General features: G+C 38.3%; 1 protein-coding gene across 3 annotated transcripts in view; it reads left to right on the forward strand.

The window, feature by feature from the left end:
• Positions 1-5,125: 5,125 nt before the first annotated feature.
• LOC150076736 (lysosomal alpha-glucosidase-like) overlaps positions 5,126-24,751 on the forward strand; it is a 238,790-nt gene continuing 219,164 nt past the window's right edge. For all 3 annotated transcript variants that reach the window (XM_090386832.1, XM_090386831.1, XM_090386833.1), the window contains exons 1-2: positions 5,126-5,893; positions 9,494-9,648. In XM_090386832.1, coding sequence (XP_090242958.1) covers positions 5,261-5,893; positions 9,494-9,648 — 788 coding nt within the window. In that variant the 5' untranslated portion in view covers positions 5,126-5,260. The remainder of the gene's footprint in view (positions 5,894-9,493; positions 9,649-24,751) is intronic.

Below are 24,751 nucleotides of genomic sequence, written 5' to 3' on the forward strand. Positions count from 1 at the left end.
TGCGCTGAGATACAAGTTAAGGGAATCACCATTAAGGAAAAATTTTGCACTGAAATTGAAATTTTATTAAAATTGAATCGAAATCATTGAATCGGAGAACTGAGGGGTCCAATTGCCCTCGGAATCACAGCCTTTTAAAATGCACTGCTTGCTTGATGTTTAGGGTGCAATCAGGTATGGGACATGATATTGCCAAGTGGTAGGGTATTTCAGGATGTCTTTGTGTGTGGGCGATGTAAGCAGTGTGAGAAAATCAGGCGACAACTTAGCGTTGTTATGGGCATATATTAGAGCTTGAAGGACAGGGTGGATCTCTCGAAGGCTCTAAATTGAGGGGCTTATCAAGCTCTCAGCTGCCCACATCAATGCCAGAGCTTGCACTTGATCATCATGCAACACAGCGGCAACCCCCCAAGGTAGAATGCACTGGACCCACAGGACTTAGTAGTTGTTGGTGACTCTATTTTCAGGGAAAAGGGGAACATGCTTTGTAAAAGGATAGGTGGAACAGGACCAGGGTATGTCTGCAAGAGGCAAAGGTTGATGACATTGTTAAGTGGATAACATCTTTTAAGGGCACAAAAGGTGATTTTGTTGTAGAGGTTGGCACTCATGATATTAAGAATAGAAGACCGGTGGAATTACTTAACAAGTACAGGTCGGTGTTGAAAAAATGCCGTGAATTAGGGTTGAATTTAAAAGTGTCTGCAATTCTGCCCAGAAACGATAGTAAGGAGTGTATGATGAGAGCCTTGTCGATCATTTCGGCCCTGGAGGGATTGTGCAAGGCTCAATGGGTAGAATTTTTTTTTAGCCTGGTCTCTACTTGTTAACAGGAGACACTGGTTCTACAGGAATGGGATACACTTAAATAGAAAGGGTGCAAGAATATTTGCTGATGCTATCGAGGGAGTGTTAAGTGGGTCGGAAAACGGCTGGCTTGGGGAAATACAAGGACCATTAGATTAACATTAGCCACTGGCAGAGGTGAAAGTGATTCTTGCACTGCTTCTATTGAAATGAGCAGCAGCCTCAAAAACAAGATGCAGGGTATTTCAGAAACTGCTGGGAGTCATTGCGGTACAAGTAAACACGGCTTGTTTTAGTGTAGCTAAGAATAGGAACAGTTACATGTATACTTGCGTATATACCAATGCTAGGAGTTTGGTAAATAAATTTGATGAATTTGAGGTATTGCTCAAAACATCAAAAGCAGATATTGTTGGGATATAAGAGACGTTTGTGTCACACAGATATAGGAAATGCAGAATTGGAATTTGGGAGTACAGAGTGTAGAGTGTGTTTAGTGTCAATCTTGTTGTGAAGAGCTCCTGGCGGTATTGCGAAAAGGCCTTGTACTCTCTGTCGCTGTCCAGCAATAATGCTCCTGGAGTTTTGGATTGACGTTAATTCTGGTAATCAGAATGCAGCGAAGGTCCTCATACCAAAGGCAGCCATACATTAGGTGAGACCAACTCTCCACAATGGCAGAGATGATCATCACTAATTCCGAGACTTGAGAGTTTGACTCTGATGGATCCGTAACCTGTTAGCATGATAGTTGCGTACAGGCCGGGAGAGAGCCATTCTGTACTAATACGTGTATAGTACAGAAAGGACAGACAGGACAGGAAGGGAGGAGGGGTTATGCTATTATTTAAGAAACAAATAAAATCCAAGGAAATGAAGCCAGTCGACATCGCTGGACAGTGCAGTGTCGAGTCAGTTTGGTGCGACATAAGCATTGGGGGATCAAAATTGAGAGTAGGAGTGTATTATAGGCCTAATGACTCTGACGAGTATAATAAGAAACTGTACAGGGAAGAATGAGCTAGGAAATCAAAGAGTCTTATAACGGATTTTAATTTCCCAGATATTGACTGGAATTTGTGGGTTGATCATTGAACAGATTCGAACCTGATCCTTTTCCACGCAGTGTGGGGAGTGTGGTGATTATAAGCAATGGAACTGGAAGTGGTGGGACTGAGATTCAGAGATGCTGCTTTTACTCAGAGAATTTTATTACTCAACTGATTCCGTTTGTTCTTCCAGCGCCTTTTGGGGTTGCAGCTGTTCCCTCTCAGTGTATGTTTCTACTTTTTTTTTTTTTGGAAAATCTTTGTAAGATCTTGCAAAATATTTTTCGTTTTGTGGGGTTGCTTAACAATGAGACAAGAATTTTTATGGGTCCCTTTCACAAACTGTCTGAATTAATCGAGCTCAGGCGAGGGTAGCATATTTTTTTGTTTCTTTTACCGATAACTCTGGTTTTCATCTAACAAACAGAAAATAGCACAGAATATACAGTACATTTAGTATACATAATCCGTGTGTAGTATATAATATCGGTGTGTAGATACACCATAGAAACTCTTAAAAAACTACAAAGTAGTTGTTGTGGGCATCATTTGCTCTTTCTCATATTGTGCTCTGCCTTCACGACGAGTTGCCATGATATTGCACTACCTCAAATAAGTAACGCTTCACTAATAGAGAAGACTATTGTTACTTATTCTCAGTGAGTACCGCCACCCAGACATGTTTCAAGGCTATTGTGAATTTAATGTGAAAAAAACCCATTGGACCAGATCTATTAAATCAAACAAATGAATTATAAAATTCAAACCATTTGTCCCTATTAGACTTAGAAGAGCAAAACGGTAGAGGGAAAGTAATAGTAGTAGTGGAAGAGAAAAGAAACATGTCGAAGAATGAAAGGGACAGTAGCTCTTCAACACACACCACTCAAAAACTCAAATTCCTCCAATAGGTAACGCTTCCCCAGTAGAGAAGACTGTTGTTACCCATTCTCGGAAACTCCGTGAATATCAGGCTCCCCAGACATGTTTCAAGGCTATTGTGAATTTAATGTGGAAAAAAACCCATTGGACCAGATCTATTAAATCAAACAAATGAATTATAAAATTCAAACCATTTGTCTCTATTAGACTTAGAAAAGCAAAAAGGTAGAGGGAAAGTAATAGTAGTAGTGGAAGAGGAAAAGAATCATGTCGAAGAATGAAAGGGACCGTAACTCTTGAACTCACACCACTCAAAAACTCAAATTCCTCCAATAGGTAACGCTTCCCCAGTAGAGAGAAGACTGTTGTTACCCATTCTCGGAAACTCCGTGAATATCAGGCTCCCCAGACATGTTTCAAGGCTATTGGCCTATCATCAGTGGGTGGGCAGGTACCCTAGTATTGCAGACATGACGACCAAGTTGTGAAGATAATCACACAATATGAGAGATGCTAAAAGGTGTATAAAGACAATATTTAAAATAATTAAATGCACAAGGCATAATACATTAAGAGTTTAATATCTATATAATATCGGTGTGTAGATACACCATAGACAACTCTTAAAAAACTACAAAGTAGTTGTTGTGGGCATCATTTGCTCTTTCTCATATTGTGCTCTGCCTTCACGTGTGTAGTATAATATAATGATATTATATAATATGATAATATGTCTGCAATTTATAGCTAAACTATGTACGGCGGATTATAGCCTGAGTTACTAATGCACCTAAAACCCGACAGCAACAAAATCTACCTTATGAAAGATTACATCAAATAATATTAATTGATTGATGAAGCAGTCTGCGCGTGAAGCACAGTGATATCGTCACTGTCTTCCCACACCAACTGACTGGAAAAGGCCAGGGCTCGAATCCCGTGTATGACACAAGGAACTTGAATGTGCTTTTTTCATTCCTTGGCTGAGTTAGTCGATCTCAGGCGTAAATAGCAAAGTTTTTTTACCCATAGAAACTGGAGTCTTTCCGTCCAGCAAAACAAGCAAAGTGACCAGAACACGCGCAAGTTACAGACAAAATACATATACGGGTACAGTATATGTAAGAAATTACGGGTGGCCCTAATATAATAATTTGAATTTTTTTTTTTTTTTGGTTGCTAAAGTAACAGTATGAGTGTACTGAAGTTGAGGAAGGAACAAAATATCCTATTTTTTTATTCCATACACAAAACTCATTTCAGAAAATTTACGTTTCGAATATGCAGAAGAAACATTTGTCAGAAATAGATTTTTCAAAATTATTCAAAGGGTTTTTGGAGTCCTGATCAAGAATTGCTTACCGGGCCCTGTTTAAAAATAAATAAGGGGTACTTCTGTAATAGTGATTTTTTATTTTTTTAAATTTTACAGTATTCAAATTTTACAGCTCTTGGAGTGACGATAATGTGGATAACTAGACATTAAGATGGCAGTTGATAGAAATCCGGCGCCGATATTAATACTTAATAATATCACATTTTTTAAAAATGGATCGAAAGTTTGTTTTTTTTAATATCTACCATTTGATGGCCCTGAGAAATCGCAACAAAACCTAGCACCCGTGGCGCACTATGATCTCCGTTGTCAATGCGCCAATAAACAACAAAACAATCAACTTAGCCCCCGAACATGGCATGTTTATACCTGAAAACTCCAGGGTAAACCAGAATAAATTGCAATTGTAACTGTGGTATTGAGAGGTAAGCCATTGTCGTCCGCCTGATAAAATTTCAGTGGAAGGATATGTAGATGCATTGTCTACCAATACGAATTGCTTTAATATTTTCACTTGCATTTAATTTTTTCCTTCTAATGATTTTCCTTATTGTCATGATTGTGAAAAAATTCCTGAAATAGTTCAGAACTGTAAAGGGTATGGTAGAAATACAGTTTTATAGACGATATTGTTCATAAAGTGTAGACCAGCTCACAATGATCCAGTGTGTTTTGTTTACCTGTCACATTTTCACATTTTGTAGGTGTAGATTCTGCTGATGACCTTGTCGGAGTTTATATTTACACATCCCATATAACATCTAGTGGTGTACCTAATGTGAGGAAAGGAGGATAACGTTTAATGTCATCAACTAATGCCATTTTTGAATAAAGTCCCTGTCATCCCTGGAAGACATTATTTGAGTCTGTCTTGAATGATAAGTGTTCCCAAAACTTCAAAAGAAATTAATTGATACCGTTGATTCGATAACAGGGAAATATATTTATTTTTCTAAGATATAATCAAGGAAGAATAATTCGTATAGTAAACGTAGTGTTCAGTGGTGTCGCTGTCATTTCGAAAGCGTTGAGCACATGACTGTGAACCAGCCGGCGTGATTTGTTTTCCTGTCATTTGCTGTCTGTGGGTGTTGCTCCAGCTGATAATTCTGTCGGGATTTTTCTATCCATCACCATTGTTAATTGAAAGCGTTGTCAATGAGGGTGCCTTTTAATTAACAAAATGACTGTTCCGAAAAAGTTATTTGATAAATTTCCTTCAGCTGAAGATGAAGTTACATTTGATGATAATTCTGGTTATAATGCAAAATACCGAAAAACAGTAAAAAAATATGTTGCAATATTCTGGGGATTAACCTTGTTAGGAATTGTTTGCATCGTCTTACTGTGGTTACTGAATATTTTTTCAATACCTCAACAGTATTACCGAATTTTTATTTTTGTAGAGGATGATTTAATAGACGAAACTAAAATCGTTACATCTGGCCCATCTGCCATTAATGAAATGAACTTGAAATATCAGAATCCATTATGTTCAACTGTACCAGATCTTATGAAGTTTGATTGTTATCCTGATGCACCAACAACTGAACAGAAGTGTATTTCTCGTGGTTGTTGTTGGCATCCTTTAAATGATAGTATTTCTCAAGCAAAAAGTGTAGGTTTTCCTCCTCTGGGCATTCCATATTGTTATTATCCAGCAAATTATTTGGGTTATAGCATAGTGTCAGCCCAGCAAACTTTTCGGGGATTGCAGGCCGTTTTCAGGCGTAATGTTCCATCAGGATTTCCGAACGATATATTATATTTGAATTTCAATGTCACTTTTTTAGACGACTACAGACTGCGAATTAGGGTAAGGAACAAAATTGAAAATAGTTTTGAAGAACGATTAGAAGAATTACTTTGTTTATTGTGAGAAACTTTTTCAAAAGAATACCCAAACTGGGGTGGGGTTTTGGGTATACATTTGTAAAAGTTTTGTCGGAGCTTTAATAATGTTTCATTGATTTCTCCAATAGGTAAATTACATAATTAACAGCAGTAGCCATTTTCAGTTTACAATTTTATATATATATATATCCTTTCAGTAGTCCTTACCCAAATAAATTTAATTTGAATAATTAAATCAAGATATTATTTATAGCATATCTGAAGAAGCTAATATCATTATTCTTGAATTATGTGCATTAAAAAAAGAAGAAATTTTGAGATTACTAGAGTTCCACAATTGCCTATTGTGCATTTTGTATTAAGTGTTAGCAGAGCTGGGATGATATATTTCAGTGCCTGAGGCAGTTACTCAAAAGTACACCCCCCTCCTTCCCAATTAACTGTATCATATGAACTTCCATAATTAAATCCCATAACTGTTGTGTCCCTTCTATCTTTGTACTTGAGGTTGATGAATTGGTTGCAGTGCCTATATTCTGAGACTGATTGATCCCCAATTGGGCCATCAGAGAGAAAAAGAGAGACTGAGTAACATATCTTACCTCTCAAAATATCAGTTCTTTCATATTTATGTATATGGATTTTAAACCCTTAGTGAAAAAAATCAAAAAAAAACCCCAACAAACTAATTTTTTTAAATCACAAATTTATATCTTTTGCTAAAAAGATGCTCTATAATGCAGCTATATCTCTCCCCATATTTCTCTTTGTTTCATCTTTAAATTTTCTTCTGTACATAGGTTCTTTAATTTTTTTATTTGATAAAATTCTCTTCCCCCTTAATTTTAAAATTTTTTATATTAAAAGCATAAGAACATCTATAAGCATGTTCATCAATCTCAGAATCTAATTCTCTCCCACCCTCATTTCAAATAACATTCTTGTCTCCCAGACAAATTTTCTTGTAGCCACACATATTTTTGTAAATAACATATCTGCACCTCAGAAAATTACCAATTATGATTATGACTTGAAATACTAGTAATACTTTAAATGCCAGTATTTCTCATGAAAAGAGCAAATTTATTTCATTTGAATGAATTTTTTGTTTGGCATTTATAACAGATACCAGGCAAATGATGACATTCTTGTCTCCCAGTCTTTCTTGTACTCGTGTTCCATTCTCTCATGTTTTCTGTGAGATGCCAGGGCGAGCTATCTAATCTTGCTGTAGAGCTTTCACTTTGTTGACTAAATACAGAGAGCCAACAAAAAACAGTGCATTCATGTGGCATCCTCCAGATGCCAGATGAATATCTGTTTCAGTTTGGGTGATGAGGAAGGATTGAACCTTTCCTCTTGCTCAGACTACACACACATGGCTTGGCATAAATTTAGGGCTTTGAATGGCAAGCTTACCCAATCCATTAAAAACCTTCAGATCATCTTGCAGGTGCTGAAATTTGCAGAACTAAAGCTTTTCTTGGTAAGTTCACCCTTTTGTTCTCATCCCTAATCTTGTTGTTCTTTTCTGCACCTGTTCAAGCAGACCCACATCCTTCCTAAAATGAGGCTTTCAGACCTGTAAGCACTGAAGGTGTCTTATAAAATTACCTTACAAAATAACCATTGCCTTATAAAAGGGGATAATCATCTCCTTATCAATGGTAGCAAAATCTTTATTATCCCATTGACCCCATGAGCTGAACTGGCAGCCTATCTGCAGTGGTAACTGTTACTGATTATAAGACATTCTGATTTACAGTAATCAGAATGTCTTATAATGAGGAATTTTAACTTTCCAGATGTTGACTGGAACTTGTGGATTGGTCACAAACACACTAGCAAAACTTTTGTGTATTTATTGGATGACTGTTTTCTTCAGCACATGTTCGAGAGGCAACCAGAGGGTTTAATACTCGACTTGATCTGAATCTGATCATTCTCTGTACAGTTGAAACTCCCAAATACAGCAATGAATTGCTGTATTTGGGAGTTTCAACTGTACAGAGAATGATGCATGCTTCTAATGATATGGTATTCACTTATATACTATAGTGTTTGAGTATAGTGATGGGAGAATGGCTGTTTGGGGGTTTTTTTTTTTTTTTGAGTGTACTATTTAGAAAAACATCAGAAAAAAGATTGGTTTTACAAGGGATAAATTAATAGAAATATTAGAATGTCAATATATACTGTAATCTGAGGAGATAATTTTTAAAATCACCCTAAGAGGATGTAGCATTAGAATTTTGAATTAGCTTATACTAGCAATGTATTGTAGATGAGTTATTCTCTTGACATAACATCTCAGAGGAGCAAAAAGCATATAGGAAGACTTAGTTTTGCTGGCTAGATACTTATTATGCCAAAAAAGTCCTTGCAACGTATTTATAAAAAAAAAAAAAAATTATTGGACGTTCAACAGGGAAATCACTTCTGTTTAGGATGCAATTTTGACTGTCATGAAGAAGAAATTACAGAATGAAAGATTTCCTAAATATAATTAATGTTGTGATCAGAAAAAATGTAAAGAAAAATTCTGTATTGGGACCCAATCCAGAAATATCATTATAGAAGCCCAGTCACTGTGACTAAAATTAAAAAATGTTTTCCAGTAGAGTTCAGGAAAAGGCTTGGGAGATAGTGTTTGATCAGAAAAAGTGAAACTATCAGTTTTTGAAATACTAGGTAGAATTCTTTTGTAAGTAAAACTAAGATTGAGGAGTGAAGAATGACTATTGGAAAAGGTACAAATTTGTATAAGCATATTACTGAACCTTATGCTCTGAAACAATTTCATTGAAGTTGGTGACTAGCTTGGAAAATGATAGTTGGAAATATTGAAATTTCAACACTTAACTAGTCTGTGAATAAAGAAAGTAACTTGGCTTTCATTAGGACCACAGGCATAATGGAACCTAAAGGCTTAGCTTAAACATCTGGGGGAGTTTAGCAGCTATTGAAATGCTATGCCCTTCAGTTTTTTGATTCACAAAGCCCTTTTGGCACCTGGAAATACAAAGCTCCAGTAGATGAATTCTTTACATAATTTCTATCCTGTGTTATTTGCATTTTTTTGTTATCTTAATTTCATAAAAATTTTGTACTATTCTAAAAGTACCAGCTGCGAAGCAGATGAGAAATGTCTCAGCAAGCTTTATGAATCTTCATTCGGGCTTCCAAAATTTTTTTCTAATTTTAATGTAGTGTAGTGTTAAATGTATATACCCAACAGCAGAGTTGTGATCTGGAAATGCATTTCAACCTTTGACATTAATGTAAGTTCATTTGGTTTAAACATTGCTAATACATTAATGACTGATTGTGATTTTACAATATCACTATAAAATGTGACCAAGTTAGTCTCTTAGTTGCCAGAAATATCTTGAGAGCCATGTAAATAAAGAAGCATTTTGAAAAAAAAATTGTATATGGCCATTGCAAAAGTTCTTACATTTTTATCTTTTGAATGTGGAATTTTATTATCATTTTTTTGTGTAGTTTCTAATTTTTTTTTTTTTTTTTTTGTCATTATTAATTGAAATTTTCTGATTTTTAGATAACAGATCTTCATAATGGAAGATATGAAGTTCCTGTACCAAATGTGAATGAAACTATTGGTAGGGCCAAAACTGTTTCTAATCCTCTCTATGATGCAAAATTAGATTCTGATGGAAATTTTCAGATTATAAGGAAAGAAACTGGAATGTTAATGTAGGTATTTTGGATATAATTTTTATAAAAATATAATATTAAAAAAAGGGCGTGCTGTGTGTGTGTGTATGTTGTTTTTTCAAAATTTAATAAACTTTCTGGCTAAGGTAAAGAAAGCCTGCACGAGAAGCACGCAAAAGTTCAGTGAAATTTACCGGTAAAAGTACTTTGCTGTAACGGCATTTGTATTGTTGCTCGCTCGGTAAACAGACAGTGAGTGTCATAGGTCTAGAGTAGAAGTTGAATCCCACGGGAGCTTGAAAACCTCCGGAAGTGGGGGGGGAACCAGACCTTTTTTTCTTTTGAATCACTAATTGAATCATGAACAGAGTCATATTGGAAGTTCTGGCATCGTAAAAGATGTTCTTAACGTAGTTTCACTGGATGACGTTTGCCGTGCTCTTGTGTGGGCTTCCTTTGCCTTTTTTTTTTTTTTTTTTAATAAACAATTTATCCACTAGTCACCAGTGATTCTAAAGAAAAAAGGTCAGGTTATCCCCTCCACTTCGGGAGAGCTTCAAGCTCCTATGTGATTCAATTTCTACTACTAACCGATAATAACACCCACCGTCTGTTTACCGACGGTCTGTTTCTGTCTTTTCAGACTTCAACCCACGTGTTGCAGTAAATACATATTGTACTTAGTACCTTTGATAGTATGAATCAGAGCTGAAATTACTCAATATGTTCTACGTTGATAATAATATTAGTAAATTAATAAGAGGAGTTTACCTCAATATAGTACGTGGAACACTTCCGTATGATACCCTCCAGAAATTAAAACGGAAAAAAACGAAAAATCGACAACTTACCGGTACATTAAAGTAAAATATAAATTAATTAAAGTAAAATATAAATAATTAAATAATTTAACACAATTCAAAACAATTAAAATTCAAATTAACGCAATTAAAAGAATCTAACGAAAATATTCAAAACGCATTTTCCTTCCTGAAGCTGACAATGCTTTTCGACCGACTGTCGTGATCACAGGAATGAAAAATTACCGAATCCGGCTAAACTGCAACTTAAATAGTGATTGCGTCTTCGCGCAATGCGCGTAAAGGTCCACGCATCGGAGATCAAATATGGCCGCCGAACATTAACAGAATTCTCGTGTATTTAATTTCAACGGTTTCTGCAATTAATAGTCGCGTATAATTACGTTGAACGTTAAGTATTTTGGCCTCGTTAAATAAAAAAGTATGTTCTTCGTTAATGGCATGAAAGGCTAATTCTGACGCTGCTGAACGAGAAGCACGAACTGAGGCTTCGTGTTGATTTACACGGATATTAAGAGGAAAACCGTGTCGAACCCTGATAAGACGAGTCGCAATCACCGCAAGAAAAGTTGTATACTAGATCTTTAATTTGTGTTGCGAACGCCGAAAGAACCGAGCGATTGTTCAGTATAGTGTGTAACTTCCGTATAGGCCTAGCTATAATTTTAAATTCGGTATCTTTAAAGAATCTGTTAAGCTGTTTGTGCCACTGTTCAACATATGGGACAGAAATAAAGTATTTTTTGATATTACTATTGTTGATTGGTGCAGTATTTTGTATCTTATCCTTAGCTATTATTTATATTATTTATATTTATATTTTATTTTACTTATTTATATATTATTTATTTATATTTTAATTATTTATATTTTACTTTATTTATATTTTACTTTAATGTACCGGTAAGTTGTCGATTTTTTCGTTTTTTCCGTTTTAATTTCTGGAGGGTATCATACGGAAGTGTTCCATGTACTATATTGAGGTAAACTCCTCTTATTAATTTACTAATACTGTACTTAGTACCATACAAAATACATACTGTACTTTTTTTTTTTTTTTTTTTTATGTAAACCCCAAACACGAGAGGTGTTAGAACCTATAGTACTTAGTACCATGCTTGGGTTGAAGGTTGAGATGACGAAAGAAGATATTTGTTGACATTGGATTTGAACTTCTGTAGACTGTAATTTACAGGAAATACGTATGAAGGAAGGTTGTTCCAGAAAACGGCAGTTGAATGAATAAACGAGGAAGATGAAAAGTTGGTTCTGTGAGTTTGAAGTTGGACAGTAAATGGATGTTGGCTGGTGGCGGCACGTATTCGGACTGTTTTGAAAGAGAGAGCAGGAATTATAGAAGCTAATTCAGAAGAACAGTACCCATGGAAGTATCTGTAGAAGAGGCATGCAGCAGAAACAGTACGTCTATGAGACAGCAAGTGCAGAGACTCTGTTAGAGATGAGTCATTAAATAACCTAACTGCCCTCTTCAGAATGGAATCAAGAAGCCTGAGTGAGGTTTTGGGGGCACCACCCCCAGTTGTGGGAACAATATTCCATGGCAGGGCGGATTTGCGATTTATACAGAGTGAGCAGCTGTTTGGAAGAAAAGTAACGCCGAGAGCGAAAGAGAAAACCAAGTTTTTTAGATGCAGAAGAAGCAATATTTGTAATGTGCTTATGCCAAGAAAGATTAGAAGTCAGGGTAATCCCAAAAGAGATATATCATTTTGCCTAGAGAATCGGAGTGTCACTAAAGATAAGCATAGGAGCAGAAGAATCCTTTTTGCGAGATATGAGACAAGACTGAGTTTTAGAAGGGTTGAAATCAACTAAGTTGTCTTTGCCCCACTGGAGAATTACCTGAAGATCGCATTTAAGGAATTGGTAGCAGATTTTCGAGAGGTTGAAGCTGATTGAGCAGGACAAGGTCTCTCAAAATGGGAAGTGGAATGCAATGTGCTATCATCGGCAAAACTATGGATAGGATTTCCAGTCAATGGAAGAAGGTCATTAATATACAAGAGGAAAGGAATGCGGGAAAGAACTGAACCTTGGGGGACACCGGCATTAGTGGAGAAGTTAGAAGACAGAGAGCCCTCTACCATCACCCTCAGTGAGTGATCAGAGAGAAAACTGGATAACCAATTACTAAAAACAGTTGGCAAACCACAAGATGGAAGCTTGTTTAGAAAACCTTTATGCCAAACACGATCAAAAGCCTTTGAGATGTCAAGAGCAACTACCTGTGTTTCACCGAACCTTTCCATTGAATTAGTCCATAAATGGGTAACATAAGCCAGAATATCACCAGTGGATCGACACTGACGGAATCCATACTGGCGATTGTTGAGCAGACGGAACGTTTCTAGGTAGTTTAAAATTTGGCGGTTAATTGATGTCTCCATTACTTTAGAAAGTGGCGCACTATGGTCATAGTTGCCGATGCGTCCAATAAATCCCGAAACAAACAAACAAACTTTAGAAAGAGTAGAAGTAATTGCAATGGGACAATAATTGGATGGGAGGGATTTGTCACCCTTTTTAGGAACTGGCTGGATATGAGCAAATTTCCAAGCAGAAGGAAAAACGCCTTTGGCAAAAGAAAGTGAAAAAAGGCGGCAAAGAATAGGAGTTAGTTCAGGAGCACAGGTTTTGTGAAAAAGTGGAGAAATACCATCGGGACCTGGAGCTTTCTTAGCATCAAGATTCATCAAAATCCTTCCGACGTCCTTTTGACGGAAGACCACAGGAGGCATTGAATGGAGCGTGTTGGGAATAGTGGGAGGTGTTTTACCAAGATCGTTAATGCATGAGTTGAAAGAAAAATGGGATGCTAGCAGGTCAGCTTTATCCTTGGCTGAAGTGACAACAGAGCCATCTGGTTTGGATAGAGGTGGGAGCAGAGATGGGCAAAAGTTGTGGCCAATAGCTTTGGCAAGAGACCAGAATGCTCGGCTACCATTAGGGCAAGAAGCAAGTTTTCTACTCTTAGCCTGTTCAAACTCTAGTTTGGACTGGTTAATAACTGCTTTACAATTGTTTCGAGCTTTGGTGTAGGCAGAAAATTAAACTGAAGAATTAGAAACAAGCCAATTAGGATATGCAACATTCTTCTCTTGAACAGCCTTAGCACATTTATTTGAAAACCAAGGTTTAGATAAAGGACAAGATTTTAAAGTGGAGTGTGGGATAAAGGATTCCATTCTTGCAAGAATAATTTCACTGACACGACTGAGCAAACGTTGACATCAGAACTTTTGAAACAGTAATCCGATCAAGGAAAAGAAGTCTCACAGGTCATCCCATTTTGCATTCTTGTAATGCCAAACAACACGAGGTTGGGAATAGCCATGAGATAAAGGTTCCATTGCAGAAGAGATAATCACCAAGTTGTGATCTGAAGTGCCTAAAGGACCTCTCACTTCGACCCTGTACTTAGTGGATGTTTGTGAGAAAAAGATCAAGCGTATTGGCTGTATGATTAGGATTGTCCGGTATTCTTGTAGGTAAATGAACAATCTGTGCAAGATCATTAGTAATTGCAAAAGCCTCAACATCTCGACCAGCTGGGTCGGTGTGACTAGAAAACGGAAGCCAGCTGAAGTTGTGAACATTAAAATCACCAAGGAAAATTACCTCACTGTTAGCAAAGTTGGACTGGAGAAAGTCAAGTTGCAAAGAGAGGAAGTCAAAGAGCTCCAAGTGATTAGTGGAGTTGGGAGAACGGTAGAGACAACAGATGAATTTTACACAATGAGGTAGAGAGATTTTAAGCCAGAGAAGATCAAAGATAGGAGATTCCAAATTGCCAAGTCTTTGACAGGGAATATCAGAATGGACATATGAAGTAGAGAGATTTTAAGCCAGAGAAGATCAAAGAGAGGAGATTCCAAATTGCCAAGTCTTTGACAGGGAATATCAGAATGGACATATGCACAAGTACCACCTTTGAGACGAAAGGAATCATATAGCGAATAATTTGGACATCTGAGATGAGCAGTAATTGAATCAACCAATAACTGAGATTCTGTCAGAAAAAGTACATGGGGTTTGGCAGACTGCAAGTGGAAATGGACATTGTTGAGATTAGAATTGATACTACGTATATTTGTGAAATGAATTAGGAAGTGCTTGGGAGATTTAGTTCTTTTCGCAGATAAGCTTGCTCTATTACTTTGACAATTCATGGTGTATTCAATAGTAAGAAAAAGTGGGTGGGACATGCTTTATGAAGTAATGAAATTTTTGGATATGGCCTACACATGATAAGAATATACCCAGATCCTTGACATAACATGGCCTCGACAATGCTCCCCGCATACACACTACTCGGACTTCCTCCAGTCACTATCTGGCAGAGTAGAGGTAGCAAGATTACACACTAGCTGATCCGGAAGCCTCCTAGAGAGTTACCAATAGGTTCGGTCCAGTGTACTAACTAGCGGCCGGCCTGCGAACACCGTTTTAGAGCTGTACCCTCGAAATGTAAGGAATATTGGATCTCACCACGATGTTCATCATAACCTCAAAAGTCATCAATCATACTGCATGATGGAAGAGATGGGGAAATGTTGACAGGAACTTAGCTCTAGAGACTAAACATGGGTTCCCCCACTTCAAGCCTCCAATAAGCAAAGTAGTGGTATTGCACCAGTTGATGAGAGTCATCTACCACCTAGTACTGCCTGGTGTAACATAGAGGGGTGGCGTTCCTCCATGTGGTGTGGGCACCACACCTTGACCCCCGCTTACGTTGGTTCACACCTGGATGGTCACCCACCACGTACTTGTGCATGGAGATTATACCCAGGATTACTAACAGTCCCACCATCATGAAAGTGCAAGCAGAGGATTTGGCTGTCACAGACTGTCTGAACTTCGCCGAAATTAGGTCCACTTGACTTGAGTGTTCCCGAATATCAGTTCCATCAGCATTTTAGACTCACAGGTAGCAAGTACAGCTTGTCTGGCTTATCTTATCTGAGAGAATGTCTGTGACAACCTCAAGGACCAAAGTACCATACTAAATACATGCTGTACTTAGTACCATACTAAATACTTTAAAGATGAAATGCACAAGGCAGAATTATATATGGGTTTTAAGTAATTAACTATATAATTAACTACTTAATTATATTACTTATATATAATTAAGTAATTAAGTATGGTATATCTACACTGATATTATATATATATATACTGAATACATACTGTACTTAGATATCAGAACTTATATACCCATGTATGGAAGTTCTGATACCTTTCATATTTGGAGTTTTCATTAAAAAAAAAAAAAAAAATAGAAAATTCTAAGATAAGTTACTAATGAAGCTTTGCTAAGTCATTTTAACTGGCAGCTTGGATCTGTTCCTCTCAGTATTTTAAATCTAATTTAGATTTCTCTCTCTCTCTCTCTCTCTCTCTCTCTCTCTCTCTCTCTCTCTCTCTCTCTCTCTCACCCCCCCACCCCCAATTGTGTTTTTTGTTTTGTGATAGTTTGAAATTTTAAAGTAATCCACACACATTTTTCCCCATTATTGTCATGCTGCATTTCTTCATATATACCACTGCACATGTAGTATTCTACCCATTGCAAGTAGATGTATTGTCATATTTCCATATATTGTCACTGGTCACTAAAGTCCAGTATAGTCTCTAAGAATGAACCTTAAGATGACCATAACAGATGCTCATCCAAAGAGGATCAGGCAGAGTCAAAGATTGCACAAAGTTGGTGATATCAGTTCTCAGTGAACCACACCTATGCTGTGAAGGAAGTAACAGTAGGAAGTGCTGAAGTTATCTTTAGAATAGCATGAAGAACCATCAATCTTCAAGAGAAGAATATTGCATATCGTAATTGTTTTGTTTCCAATTCTTCAGTTTCATTTTCTGCCTACATCAAATCTCACAACAATTGCAAAGCAGTTATTAATCAGTCCAAACTAGATTTTGAACAGGCTAAGAGTAGAAAACTTGCTTCTTGCCGTAATGGTAGCCGAGGCATTCTGGTCTCTTGCCAAAGCTATTGGCCGCAACTTTTGCCCATCTCTGCTCCCACCTCTGTCAAAATCAGATGGTTCTATTGTCACTTTAGCCAAGGATAAAGTTGACCTGCTAGCATCCCATATTTCTTCCAACTCGTGTATTAATGATCTTGGTAAAACACCTCCCAACATTCCCAACACCCTCCATTCAATGCCTCCTGTGGTCTTCCGTCAAAATATACTTTGTAAAAAGGATAGGTGGAATAGGACCAGGGTATGTCTGCCAGGGGCAAAGGTTGATGACGTTGTAGAGCGGATATCATCTTTTAAGGGCACAAAAGGTGATATAGTTGTACACGTTGGCACTAATGATATTAAGAGTAGGAGACCGGCGGAATTACTTAGCAAGTACAGGTCACTGTTGAAAAAAAGCCGTGAATTAGGGTTGAACTTGAAAGTGTCTGCAATTCTGCCCAGACACGATAGGAGGGAGTATATGATGAGAGCCTTGTCGATCAATTCGGCCCTGGAGGGATTGTGCAAGGCTCAAGGGGTAGAATTTTTTTCAGCCTGGACTGTACTTGTTAACAGGAGAGATTGCTTCTACAGGGATGGGATACACTTAAATATAAAGGGTGCAAGAATTTTTGCTGATGCTGTCGAGGCAGTGTTAGGTGGGTCGGAAAACTGCTAGTTGGGGGGGGGGATACAAGGACTAATAGATTAACAGTAGCCAGTGGCAGAGGTGGAAGTGATTCTTGCACTGCTTCTATTGAAATGAGCAGAAGTCTGAAAAACAAGATGCAGGATATTTCAGAGACTGCTGGTAGTCATTGCGGTACAAGTAAACACATGGGTTGTGTTAGGGTAGCTAAGAATAGAAACAGGTGCATGTATACCTGCGTGTACACCAATGCTAGGAGTTTGGTAAATAAATTTGATGAAGTTGAGGTATTTCTCAAAACATCAAAGGCAGATATTGTTGGGATATCAGAGACGTGGTGTCACACAGATATAAGTAATGCGGAACTGGAATTTGGGGAATACAATGTGTATAGAAAGGATAGACAGGACAGGAGGGGAGGAGGGGTTATCCTATTAATTAAGAAACACAAAGTCCAAGGAAGTGAAGCCAGTCGACATCGATGGACAGGGCAGTGTCGAGTCAGTTTGGTGTGACATAAGCATAGGGAAATCAAAATTGAGAGTAGGAGTGTGCTATAGGCCTAATGACTCTGATGAGTATAATAAGATATTGTACAGGGAAATAGAGTGGGCCAGTAAATCAGAGAGTCTTATAATGGGGGACTTTAATTTCCCAGATATTGACTGGAATTTGTGGGTTGGTCACTCGCACACTAGCAAGGCTTTTGTGGATTTATTGGATGATTGTTTTCTACATCAGCATGTTCGTGAGGCAACAAGAGGGAGCAATACTCTTGATCTGATTATCAGTAGTGATTCTTCATGCATTAAGAACCTGCAGATAAATGAACCACTAGGTGGCAGTGATCACAGTGTGTTGAAGTGGGATTTACTCAAGGAGGTAACTACCATCAGAGGTAAAGGAAAGAGTTTTTGTTTTCGTAAAGGCGACTATGATGGTCTGAGACAGTATTTAAATTCTATACAGTGGGACCAACTGATGATGTTACCAACAGCAAACTCAAAATGGGAAGCATTCAAGGAACTAATCTTGGAGGCTACCAGGCTTTACATACCAACTAAGAAATATTGTTCAAGGTTTAGGCCTAAATGGTTGTCAGGTGAACTAATGAGACATGTGGCAGAGAAGAAAAATGCATGGGATACATACAAATTAATGGGTGACATGGAAGCCTATGATAGATATAAGTTGGTCTTTAACCAAGTCACAAAGGAGATTAGGCAGGCAAAGGCAGATTATGAAAAATCCTTGGCAAAGGATGCAAAGAAAAACAGAAAAGAGTTCTTTACATACTTGAACTCGAAAAGGAAAGGGATGAATCAGATTGGTCCACTGGATATTGATGGTTCAACAGTTGAGGATCCTGCTCAGGTGGCTAACAATCTAAACGAGTATTTTGCATCTACATTCACGCATGAGGAGTTATTCAGGAAGGAGAATGATGTAGGTAAAGTAAACATTGGCAGTGAGCTGGATGATTTTGTAATAACTGAGAGGAAAGTGGAGGAGAGATTGTTGAGGATAAACATAAAAAAGGCACCTGGGGTGGATGGGATCTATCCAGTTATATTAAAGGAGGCAGCAAAGGAAGTATGCAAACCCCTAGCCATAATTATGAGAGCTTCTTTGGACTCAGGGGAGGTACCCATAGACGGGAGATGTGCAAATGTAACCCCAATTCACAAAGGAGGATCAAAGGCTGACACAAGTAATTATAGACCTGTTAGTTTAACTTCTGTTCCAGGTAAATTAATGGAGGCACTGGTTAAAGAAGCACTGCAGGATCATCTAGACAAGAATTCAGTTATAGCTCAGACGCAGCATGGTTTTGTTAAGGGCAGGTCTTGCCTGACCAATTTGATTGGATACTATGATGTAGTCACAAAAGAACTGGATGCAGGGAATAACTTTGATATTATATATTTGGATCTTAGAAAGGCTTTTGATACTGTTGCACATGGAAGACTGCTGCACAAATTGGAGCAGTGTGGCATTGGAGGCAAATTGCTGCTATGGATAAGGGGATGGTTGAGTGGCAGAAGACAGAGAGTGGTAATCAATGGACACTGCTCAACGTGGACTAATGTTATTAGTGGAGTTCCTCAAGGTTCAGTGTTGGGTCCGTTGTTGTTTTCGGTGTTTATGAATGATATTGATGATGGGATATCAAGTTTAATGTCCAAGTTTGCAGATGATACAAAGGTTGGCAGGGTCGTTAAGGACAATACTGACGCTATGCTGCTGCTGCAACAGGATCTGGAAAGGTTGAACAGATGGGCTGAGAGGTGGCAAATGAGGTTTAACATCGACAAATGTAAAGTGCTGCATATGGGAAACAGTAACCCCAGAGCAACGTATCAACTCTGCGGTACTACACTGACAGTGGTGGAGAATGAAAAGGACCTGGGGGTAATTGTGCAGGCAGATATGAAGTTCTCTGAGCAGTGCAGACGAGCTGCAAGAGTAGCTCATGGTGTCTTGTCAATGATATACAGGAATTTTTCTAGCAGGGATAAGGAGGTGATTATTCCCTTGTATAAGGCAATGGTAAGGCCACATCTTGAGTACTGTATACAGGTCTGGAGGCCTCATTTCAAGAAGGATGTAGAGCTGCTGGAACGGGTACAGAGAAGGGCAACAAGATTAGTAAATGGAACAAAGGGTTGCTCTTACGAAGAAAGGCTTAAGTTTTGCAAATTACAGAGTTTGGAGACTAGGCACCGGCGAGGTGATCTGATAGAGGTGTATAAGGCTTTGAATGGTTTGAGCATGCTCAATGCCAATGGGATTCTTCATCTTTCTCAGAATAATCACCTCAGAGGGCATAAATTCAAATTGAGGAAGGACGGATGTCGGATAGATGTGCGGAAATTTGCTTTGGCGAGCGGGTGGTTGGTTGGTGGAACCGACTTCCATCACTTGTTGTTGAAGTTGATAGCCTAAACAAATTTAAAGCTCAACTGGACAGGTATTTCGAACGAACGGAGGGGTGAAATGGGAGTGGGTTTTTTTTTTTTTTTTTTTTTGGCTGATGCTGAATAAGCTTGCTTTCTTGCATCATATGCCTCTGCTAATGCTAATGCTAAAATGATGTCAGAAGGATTTTGATGGATTTTGATGCTTAGAAACCTCCAGTTCCTGATGGTATTACTCCACTTGTTCTCAAAACCTGTGCTCCTGAACTTACCCCTGTTCTTTGACACCTACTTTCACTTTCTTATTCCAAAGGTATTTTTCCTTCTGCTTGGAAATTTTCTCATATCTAGCCAGTTCCTAAGAAGAGTGACAAATCTCTCCCATCTAATTATCATCCCATTGGAATTACTTCTACTCTTTCTAAAGTAATGGAGAAATCAATTAACTGCCAACTCTTAAACTACCTAGAAACCTTCCATTTGATCAACGATCGCCAGTATGGATTCCATCAGTGTCGATCCACTGGTGATATCCTGGCTTATGTTATCCATTTATGGACAAATTGAATGGAAAAGTTCGGTGAAACACAAGCAGTTGCTTTTGACATCTCAAAGGCTATTGATCGTGTTTGGCGTAAAGGTCTTCTAAACAAGCTTCCATCTTATGGTTTGCCAACTGTTTTTAGTAATTGGTTATCCAGTTTTCTCTCTGATCGCTCACTGAGGGTGATGGTAGATGGCTCTCTATCTTCTAACTTCTCCACTAATGCTGGTGTCCCCCAAGGTTCAGTTCTTTCCCCCACTCTTTTCCTCTTGTATATTAATGACCTTCCATTGACTAGAAATCCTATCCATAGTTTTGCTAATGATAGCACCTTGCATTCCACTTTCCAGTTTGAGAAACCTTGACCTGCTCAATCAGCTTCAACTTCTCGAATATCCGCTACCAATTCCTTAAATGCCGATTTCCGGGTAATTCTCTAGTGGGGCAAAGGCAACTTAGATCATTTAAGTCCTTCTAAAACTCAGTCTTGTCTTATATCTCGCAAAAAGGATTCTTCTGCTCCTACTTTTATCTTTGGTGACACTCTGATTTCTAGGCAAAATGGTATATCTTTTTTGGGGATTACCCTGACTTCTAATCTCTCTCTTGGCACAAGCACATTATAAATATTCCTTTCTCTGCATCTAAAAAGCTTGGTTTTCTCTTTCGCTCTCGGCGTTACTTTTCTTCCAAACAGCTATTCACTCTGTACAAATTGCAAATCCACTCTACCATGGAATATTGTTCCCACATCTGGGGGTGCTGTCCCCAAAACTTTTCTCAGGCTTCTAGATTCCATTCAGAAGAGGGCAGTTAGGTTAATTAATGCTTCATCTCTAACAGAGTCTCTCCACTCTCTGTCTCATAGATGTACTGTTTCTGCTGCATGCCTTTTCTACAGATATTTCCATGGGTACTGTTCTTCTGAATTGGCTTCTATAATTTCTGCTCTCTTTCAAAACAGTCTGAACACTTTCATGGGGAGAGGATGGCATCAGTGGATTTGAGTTAAGCGGGTGAATAAACTGACAGTTAGAACTATCAAGAAGAGCATCATTATGATAAGGACTAAGATGATGGTGGCACATCAGAGAAGTTCTAAGGTATCTTATATGCTGCATTACCAAAATTAAAGAAAATTAAGTGAGCTGCTTATATGTGGATGGAATATCAGCCTTAAAAGAAAGTGTCTTTATGTACCATGGTGATATGTGAGAAGACCAAGGTTTACAATACCTTATCAAAACTTTGGAGGAGAGAAGTGCTGAAGATGAAGTTTGTTTCAGTCCAGTAACAGCTGATTTGAAAACTTAAATGAGCAGTACTATGTGCACAACATATTATGTTGGAACTGGTGTCAGCAGATCATGATACTGCAGTGTTTCCTGAACAAGTGAAGAAGCTGATTCAGGGGAAGCATTACTTGCCAGAGTAGGAGTTTAATGCTGATAAGGATGTTCTATTTTGAAATTTCATTTTACAGGCTCACATTTACCCCACTGAAAATAATCGGGTTAATTGTTAAAGAACTAATGTATGCTCAATGAATAGTTTGCCCCTCATAAATAATAAAGAATTTATGCAGGATTTATGAGACATCTGATCCTTATTGTTTGCAGCAATGCATTAGGAGATTATTCCATCAAGCTTATACCTGTTTGACAGTCATGAAGTTCCTTTGCTCTAAAGGGATGAACTGCTAAGCGTGGGGACTGGCTTAACAACTGGTTTGTCCATGAGATGGAGCAGTACTGTGAGAATAAAAAATTCAGCATTTTAGGTGCTACTCACAAAGGGGGATCTAAGGGTGACACGAGTAATTAGATACCAGTTAGTTTAGCTTCTGTTCCTGGGAAAATAATGGAGTTACTGGTTAAAGTAGCATTGCAGAATCATCTAGACAAGACTGCAGTATTAATTCAGACACAGCATAGGTTTGTTAAGGGAAAGTGTTCTCTGAAAAATTTGATTGGATCCTATGATGTGGTTACAAAGAACTGAAGCGGAGGTCTTACAAGAAAAGGCTTAAGTTCTGCAAATTGCAGTGTCTGGAGACTGGGGCGATCTGAATGGGGTGTATAAGGCCTTGAATGGGTTGAGCAGGCTCAATTCCAATAGGATTCTTCCTCTTGCTCAGATTATGAACCTGAGGGGACATAAATTCATATTGAGAAAAGACAATTATAGAATAGATGTGCGGAAATTTGCCTTTAGCCAGTGGGTAGTTGATTTTTGAAACAAACTTCCATCTGTCATTGTGGAAGTTGATAGCTTAAATAAATTCGAGAAGGAATTGGACAAATGTTTAGAGGGAATGGATGTGTGAAATTTTTTTTTTTTGGCTGATGCTACATGATGTGCTCTTCCATCACATGCTTTTACAACTACTCATTCCAGTCATGTGGCTGCAATCCTTGCATTTGAGAGTAGCCTGTGCAGATGAAGCTTATTGCCGCTCCTTGAATAGAGAAGTTTTTTCTGATTTTTTTTTTTTTTTATGATTTATTAGCTTAAATTGGCATATTAACTTATTTTCTAGAGTAGATTTATATTCCTAGTTACGATACTTAGTTTAAAGTTTAACTTAGGAGATTTTGTAGGTATTACTTAGTATCGGTAAGGCTTTTTTTTTTTTTTTTTTGTTAGCGCATTGGCTTCTGTGGCTATTATGCACCTACCAAGGTTTTTGCACTACTCTGATCCATGCCCGAGGCGGGATTCGAAACCGCGACCTTTGGGTTGCTAAGCAGGCACTTTACCCACCCGGCTAGCCCGGTCGGTATCGGTAAGGGTATCAAATCCACGTTTTACAAGTTGCAGCTCCACTGAACGAGAAGTTTTTTAACCATATTTAGTCGCTTTATTGACCAATTGTTATATCAAATTATTTTCTATAAGTAGCTTATAGACCTAGTCAGCATCCTTAGTTTATTCTGAATCGAGACAGCGAGATTTGGAAGTTAATTAATACAAAGGGTACTAGGAAAGTTTTCCAATACAGCTTTGTTTATTTAATTTTTTCAAAGTAATTTCCTCTACATTCAATACACCTCTCCATCCTCCGAAACCAATCTTTAAACCAGTTCTGCCAAGTTTCACTAGGGAGTAAAGCACACTCGTTGTCCCAAGCCCGTAGAAGGTCCTCATCACTGGAAAACCGCCTCCCTTTTAGCTTCATTTTCACATGCGGGAACAGTGCAAAGTCGCAGGGAGCAAGGTCTGGCCTGTAGGGAGGGTGCTCGAGAAGTTTCAGTCCTGTCGTGGTCAAATATTCGGTGCAGGCTTTGGCGTGGTGAGCTGCAGCATTTTCGTGATGGAGGTACCAGGTGTCCATTCTTGACTTTGGCCGCAGGTTCTTCATAGATCCAATGACTTTAGGCAGGCATTGTTCAGTATACCACTTAGCTGTGACTGTCTTCTGCGTGTCCAAAACGACACGTTCCACAATTCCACTCAATTTGAAAAATACAGCTATCATTTTCTTCTTTACAGATCGGGATTTTCTGACAATTACGGGTGTGTCGTCATCATCATTGACCCAAACTTTTTTTTTGAGCCTTGGTCGGCAGATCGTAATAGTACAGCCAAGTCTCGTCACCTGTCACGATGTTGTTCACATACCGAGATTGTCCCTTATCAAACTTTTTTAACATCTCCCGGCACCAAGTCACACGTCGTGTCATCTGCTCTTCAGTCAGTTGATGCGGCACCCAGAGAGAACAAAGTTTCTTCACGTGCAAATGATCTTGCAGAATCGAACGAATTGCTGGTGCATTTAGGCCCAAAATATCCTCTATCTGTTGGTAGGTCACTCGCCTGTTTTCGTCAAGCATTTTCCTCACAGCAGTAACGTTTTTCCTCCGTAACTGACGTTCGTGGCCTTCCCGGCCTCTCAGAATCCTCCAGAGTGAAATTTCCCCTTTGGAATTCTCTATACCACCTGAATATCATTGTACGATGTGGACAATCATCATCTAGTGCAAGAGTCATTTCTTCTAAGCACTGGTCTATGGTTAAACCACTCACGAAATTATACCACAAAACTGTCCTTATCTCATTTCGTGACCACGATGCCATCGCAAGCACTTTACACTCTCACTACTAATGAATAACTGAGCCCATTGACTTGGCGCGGCAGCTACTATGCACGTATGAACATGTCTCAACATGCAGCAACAAGCAGCTTCCTGTGATTCATTGTTGCA

This window comes from Mastigoproctus giganteus, chromosome 12 (genome assembly GCF_048544385.1).
Source record: "Mastigoproctus giganteus isolate SK-2022 chromosome 12, ASM4854438v1, whole genome shotgun sequence".
NCBI classification, from domain to species: Eukaryota; Metazoa; Arthropoda; class Arachnida; order Uropygi; family Thelyphonidae; genus Mastigoproctus; species Mastigoproctus giganteus.